The 7,649-nt window shown below is 27.1% G+C and overlaps 1 protein-coding gene across 1 annotated transcript in view; it reads right to left on the reverse strand.

Annotated features, from left to right (window-relative positions):
- LOC107442891 (zinc finger protein ush) overlaps nucleotides 1–5,741 on the reverse strand; it is a 192,785-nt gene extending 187,044 nt beyond the window's left edge. Inside the window, exon 1 of the mRNA XM_071182419.1 lies at nucleotides 5,438–5,741. Coding sequence (XP_071038520.1) covers nucleotides 5,438–5,477 — 40 coding nt within the window. The 5' untranslated portion in view covers nucleotides 5,478–5,741. The remainder of the gene's footprint in view (nucleotides 1–5,437) is intronic.
- Nucleotides 5,742–7,649: the final 1,908 nt, after the last annotated feature.

A 7,649-nucleotide genomic window follows, 5' to 3' on the forward strand; every position in this document is an offset into this window, starting at 1 on the left:
AAATTTTATTATTAGCACTTGGCTTATCTTTTATATATATACAGAGACACTAAATTACTTGAGGTTTACTCTTTAAAATCTACAGCATTAACTAAACATTTCCAATAAAATTTAAAATTTAATACAAGGTGATTTCATACATTTCACATACTTACAACTAAATTTCATTACATGACAGATTATATGTTATAACTGTTATTCATTTATTTATTTTGAAAAAAATGCACCTAATTTATGCATACAGATTAAATGAGCTATCATATTATTGTTAAATTCGTTAAAAAAAACTGTAATCAAATACAATGCATAAAAAAAAACTCGCTGTTCGAATTATACGACTATACGTTTAAATGAATTTTTTTTTAAAATAATTAAAATAAATTATAATTTCTATCTAAAAAGATCTCTCTAAAATCAGTTTTCATTTATTACATGATATGCGTCACCAATCTTATTGTTTGAATCATAGTGCTGTAATCATATAGAATACGTAATTTAAAATTATCTTTGTTGCACTTCGAATAGGAGTGAAATTATCTCCTAAATAAATGCACAATTCATAAATTTTTGCATAAAAAGCGTTGTAAGATGAATGTTAATTTCAGAACTCGAGCCACAGGCATTATAAAATACGAATCTTCTCTTATAAGCATATTTTGGTATAGGATTGGCTGACATGGTTGGTTTAAGAATTTATAACTTTTATTGCAATAAATTTGTAAAAATTACCATTTTTGAATTTATGTTTACTTTCTTAATTAAATAAGTACTTGTTAATGGTTTGAAAAACCTTTTCCTGATTGCAAGGATTTTATAAAATGTTTTTGATTCGTTTTAAACAAAAGAGGGTTTTTACCATTTTTGAATTCATGTTTATTTTCGTAATAAAATAAGTACTTGTTAATGGTTTGGAAAACCTTTTCCCGATTGCAAGGATTTTATAAAATGGTTTTAAATCGTCTTAAACAAAAGAGGGTTTTCTTTCATATTTTATTTATATGTAATTAAGTTCTAATTACTTGTTGATTTATTTATTTTATGTTTACTGTAATAATCTTTTCGCAAACGAAAATATGTTGTATGATACATTGATAATTTTATGATAAAAATGGATATTTTCGGCAATTTTGGATTCCAAGAATGCTGCACTTAGAGTGCCAATACTTTTGACCATAATTTGATCCGGAATTTTTTTAACTGTAGTGTTAGAAATTGCGAAGTGACTTCAGGAGCAACTGCTTAACAACAGGAGTCATATGAATCATCTTCTTTTTTGGTCATTGTTACTACTATGATTGCCGGTACTTTTTACCGTAAAACCAAATTTTACCACAAAATATTCTATGATTATTTTTTGAATATTTACTTAATTAGAATGATTTAGTGATTTTACTGTAATTACTGTTCAAAAGTGCGGCATATCGTTTTTTGCCGTAACATGTTCTGGTAAAAATGGATTTTACGGAAAAAAGTCCGGCTCCCTGAGTGTCGGTACTTAAGAAATAGTATAGTAACTTTCTTCAATTAAATTTATGAATTACAATTTGATTTCAATCAAGATTTTTCGTCTGAATATAATTTTGTCTTTTAACTCAAACATTACAAAAAAATAAGTGCAAATTAAACATGAACAAAAATTTAAAGTTTTGTGCAATATCATTTTTTTTCAACAGTAACTATTTTACATAAAACTCTTAGTATTGCTTCAAGATAGGTACTTAACAAATTTCAAGAAATTGCAACTAGTTACAATAAAAGATTCAGCAAGTATACAGAAATGTCAATTATTCACTATATTGAAGACGTGATGTTTTTAATCTAAACACTATTGAAATATTTAGCTTGTCATTATAAACATCTATTATTATTAGCACTTGGCTTATCTTTATCAGTCATTAATCCAAATCCTTTCAACTGCACCAGTTGGTAATTAATTTAACAAATGTTATTTACAAAATCTTATTTAGCTGTGTTATACTTTAAAGTATAGACTTATAAACTTAAGTCATGCAGGTAATTTGCATCATGCTTGAAACTGGAGATAACTTATGAATAACTAATAGCTAATTTTCACGAAACTAGAGATAACCATCACACTTAAAGAGTCTTGAGAATGGGCGCCTATTTTTGTACGTTCCAGATATTTTACCACCTTCATATGTGGTTAAATTAAATAAAGTTTTTGTATTATCAAGTAGAGGTAACTTAATTTTTTCCCATGAACGCATTTTCAATTTTACAAAAACACCTGTATTCCTTGAGTTTTAATTTGAAAACTACAGTTTTGTCTAAAAATTCATAGAACACCGCTGTTTTATTAGACTCTCACTGTGTACGAAAATATTTTCCCGATTTAGAAAGATTACGATTAAAATTTAAACCCAAACAAAATGAATAATTATAGGTTTAAAGGATAAATTAACACCTTAGAAACAATGAATAAAAGCTGAATCATAAAATTGTTTATTGGAATTAGCCCTAAATATTATTAATTTAAAATCCTTATAATTAATAATGTTTGTATGACGATAATAAATCATTACAATTAATTGGGATTTTCTTTTATTTTCACATTTATCGTCTTACCTATTTAAAAATATAGCTTTGATTTGATTCCTTAAGTGAATTTAACAATAAAACGTAACGTGACATTACGTTTATGTAATGTTGATGTAACGTTAATATGACATATTTTAAAAGCTTCGAATTTCTTCAGAGATTGTTGAAAGTGTGAAAATGTAACTTGCATTAATTCTAAATACATTATCGTGAACTAGATTTTTTTAAATAATTGTTTAAAACAAAGTTTCTAATTGTCAATTTAGGTACAGAGTTCTAATCCCCAGTTTCAATAATTAATTTTAAGTAGGAAATAAAAAAATAAACTATTTTAAATACGTAAAGAGTATTTGAGTAAATTGTGTTTTAATTCATATGTAAGTTAACATTGCATTTAACTATTAAGTATAGAGTTTTTTTAAAATATACTTACCTCACTTTTTAAAATTAAATTAATCCAAAATTCCACTCAAATATTATGAAATTTTATTATGTAAACTTTTATTCTTGAATTGTAGAATTTTATTTTTAAACTACTATTTTTTTATAATTGTACAGGTTTCTATAAATAGCAATTATTTTGATAAAAGTAACTAACAAACAGATTAAACTTAAAAAAGAATTTATTTTTAAACTACTATTTTTAATAATTGAACATGTTTCTATAATTATTTTGATAAAAGTAACTAACAAGCAGATTAAACTTGAAAAAGAATTTTATTTTTAAACTACTATTTTTCATAATTGTACATGTTTCTATAAATAGTAATTATTTTGATAAAAGTAACTAATAAACAGATTAAGCTTTTAAAAAAATGGCGGTTATTTCTGTTTTCAAAATTAATGACATATGGCTATTTGATTGAGTTGCTTAATATTCCTCTACAATATAATAATTTGTTGTTTATTTTAAATATTGTTTATTATTCAACTCGTAAAACAATAATGTTCTTATAGTATAGTAGCTTCATTCATCAAAAGATAAAGAAAAATCCTTCTTTTATTTGAGGAATTCAATTTGATTAATACAATTTGATTAATTTAAAAATATTAACAAACTGAAAATCGCCAGAGCGAGTTTATTTTTGTTTTGTTTCATATAATTTTGATTTTATTAATTATAAATAATATATTTTGAAAAACATTCAAATATTGTATTTATCGACATGGAAATTTTAAATGTAACCTTAAAGACACGTAGGTTTCATAAAACTTACTAAAACAATGGGTTAGTTTGACTAAACATTATAGATAATGTTATATATCTTTATAATGTTATACTCTTTTTTTATGTGTAAAAATTTGCTACTTTGACTATTATAATACATGTCCACTAATTAGTTGCAACAAATAATAGAAATTCAAGGAAAAAGTTTACATTATAAAAATTAATTCTTAAGAAGTATTAATACACCTAATGTACAAAAAAAGTACTTCTTGAATTCATCCCAAAGAAATAATTCATTTCCACAAACAAAGATAATTACAATTCTTTATGATTTTTAAGTTTATTATTTCATAAAAGGCATATTTTAGAATTGCTAAAATGTGTAAAGTTTATTTATTAATGTTTTTACACTATATACACATCAATAAATATATAATAAGATTATATACTTATTTATTAAGATGTGTATAACTATACAATCTGTATAAAAACATTTTGTCAGTAATTCACAGTTTACATAAATATGAATTCGCAGTTAAAATAACAGATGGGTAATGTAAGGGCGTAAACCAGAAAAGAAACATTCACAATTTTTGTAGCATAGATTTTAAAACATACCTTTCACTTAAGAATTTTGTACAATATAAACACAGTACAGAATATCCTCGCTTCGAAGTTTATTGTCCTATTATAGTGAGTAAAAAAGAAGAAATATTCAACTAAAATAAGCTGTTTCGTTAGTAGATCATTTTTAGAAATAAATGGAAGTTTTAAATATTAATTATTACCTTAAAAACTTAGACCTATTTTATTTGTCAACAATAACGAAAAACAAATATGTTATTCTACAAATTTGAGGCGTGACAAGCTAAAACATTGAACAAGAACAAAAGCAGCCAACTGTCAGAAATAGAATTTTGTTTTTAAAAACAAAGATTGCTCATGAATTTAACTGTTAAGTTAATTTATTAATGTTTTTACGCTAACATTGGCAAATATATAATAACATAACAAATTTTTACATTAACAAATATGTAATAACATGATATACACATCATAAATATATAACTTTATTACATATTTATTAAAGTATATATTGAATTTTAAAATGAGTATCTAAAATATTTTTCAACAATTCATAGTTTACATAAATATTAATTCGCTGTTAAACTAACAAATGGGGGAATGCAAAGACGAAAACCAGGAAAAAAACATTCATAATTTTTATAACATAGATGCTGAAATATATATTTCAGAAAAGGCTTAATAATTTTATAAAATGTCAACATAGTTCGATAAAGTATGTTTGTTCGATATAGTGCGTAAGAATAAGAGGAAATATTCAACTAAAATAAGCTGTTTTGTTTGTAGATCATTTTGAAAAAATAAATAAAAGTTTTTAATACTAATTACTTCGATATTACTCTTTCTATCATAAAAACATAGACCTACTTTATTTGTCAACAATAACGGAAAACAAACATGTTAATCTACAAACTTGAGATGCAACAAGCTGAAACATTGAACAAGAACAAAGCCGGCCGATTGTCAGCGACATGCCGGCACAACTTCGGAGGACCCCGGCAAACAAACACATTTGTTTCCCGAAATCTTTCATTGATGTTAACACACTTCACCCAAGTTTTAAAACAAACGAAATAGAAAAATGACGGATTAAAAAACAATTAAATAGATGTAAAAAGTACTCACGTTTTAAGGGTTTAGGATTTGACTGCTTTCTTCTCGACATGTATTCGATTTTGAAAAGTTCTTTTCTGACAATCAAACAAAAGAACTTTGTCAACCCTATCTTCTCAAAAGATAGGAGGAGGCGAAGGGGTAAATGTCAGTTGTGGATTTCAGAAAAACAATAACAAGCACTTTCGCGATCTGGCAACAGCGGCGAGAAGTCCGCTAGTCGTCCGCCACATTTCATAGTTTCTTAGCATCTCTCTGAATCGCCAGACCTGCCCCTTTTTCGATGCAGGGTTGCCGGCGGACGGGAAAGAAACACGTGGTGGAGAGGTAGGGAGTGAGAGTTTTTGGTCGCCAAATTCGGGAGCTTTCTTTTGTGAATGAGACAGAGGAGAGGAAAAGTTAAGTTATGCAAAACGATCGTACTCGGAACTTGTGGAAGTTTTCCCTACTTTCTCAGTACTGTAATCTTCGTAGGAGATGCAATAAGATATCGTTTTCGGATACGTAATATCGTTCGCACCTAATGCTGGAAGAAAACGTTACATTTTGTTGCAAATTAAATAAAATATAGCTTTTAACGCATTACAGAATTAATTTATTAATTGATGAGAAGTATTTATCTTACCTAAAACAGTTTGAAAAAATATTTTTTTGAATATTTAGGATTGAGAATGTGAAATGGTTCGAACCTGATCCATTTAGGGCAGTGATTCCCAAAGTGGTCTATATCAGTGGTTTCCAACTGGCGGCCCGGGGGCCGCATCCGGCCAGCGAAGAAGCCTTTTTTTGTGGCCCGCGAACTAAAATATATTAGCTGTCATTTTTTTGCGGACAATTTTCGTAAAAAATCTGAATGGGTTTAAAATACTTTTCTCGTCAAAAAAAAACCTAATTTCTTCGTTTCTGTGATATTTATCATACCAACGGTACAAAAATAATTTATTCTCAGTTTTTGCATCCAAGAAAATATTATTTAAATACAAAAATAATCGTGTATGTTGCTCTTTTTCATTTAATTTTTTTGTATTTTGTGAATATAAATTAGCATGTGTTTATCAGAAATTTTCTCGAAGAAATTCTACGATTTAACTATTTGAAACCACTCATTTTCGGCGAAAATATTTACAGACACATTTGGAAATTTTAAAATTTAAAATGTAAATATCTATTCTCTGGTGATTGCGGCAGACAAACCTCAATTTTGTCATGGAACATTTTGTGTGCTACTATGTAAGTTTTAATACCAACCTTTTTATAGTTTTATATCTTAACAATTAGATATCTGTTGCACATTAATTGTTTAATACATGGGTGCACATTAAAGTTATTGTAGCCCAAATTTTTTAATATGCAATTAAATTTTTTTAAAAATCTACTTCTTATTTTAATTTGTAATTCAATACTTTTGTTTTGTACAACTTGGTAAAAATCTGACAGTAATATTTAATGTTCCTTCAAACATAAAAGAGTCCTACATAAAATTTTGATAAAGTTGCGGCCCTCCATTTGATTTGTGATTTTAATTGTGGCCCCGGCCTCATTTAAGTTGGAAACCCCTGGTCTATATCGACCCCCGGAAGTCGACGACAACCTGTAAGGGGTCCACGTCAAGTGAAAAAAAAAGTGGGGGTCCATGAAATGAAAATGGGGGTCAATGATAGTGGATCTCAGCTAAACAGGTCCTGACTTTTAATTTTGGCATTTCATGAATGGAATAATCAACACACACTGATAGTACCTATTTACTTACATTATACTACCTTATAATATAAATACTTACATCTCTCTACATTCTACATAATTTATAAAAGTAGCTATGAAGTAAAAGTTTTATTATAATTCAAGTTCTTATGATTATTTTTTGATATACGAAATTGAATTATTATAAACCAGCAGTTGCCTGAAGCTCCACCCGCTTTCGTTTTTTTTTTTCTGCGTGTAAGATTTTGTTTTGTAACAAAGAATTATTTTACCGATGTAAATTGTAGCCAATCAAATGCTTCAACTCTTTAGTTAGCTAGACCTCAAATGTTATCTGCGCACAAGATCAAGCAGATTTGTTGCTCAGTTTTTACGTGAAAACGTAATAAACAAACCGGCAATACACTACTACGATTTTGTATACGAACTTATTTCCGCAATTATAATATTAGTAACGGAGTACGGGTTTTATAGTGCATTTTGTTAATCCATTTACGTATTAATTTAATTAAATTCGTAATTA

The sequence above is a fragment of the Parasteatoda tepidariorum genome, chromosome 6 (assembly GCF_043381705.1).
Source record: "Parasteatoda tepidariorum isolate YZ-2023 chromosome 6, CAS_Ptep_4.0, whole genome shotgun sequence".
Classification (NCBI taxonomy): domain Eukaryota; kingdom Metazoa; phylum Arthropoda; class Arachnida; order Araneae; family Theridiidae; genus Parasteatoda; species Parasteatoda tepidariorum.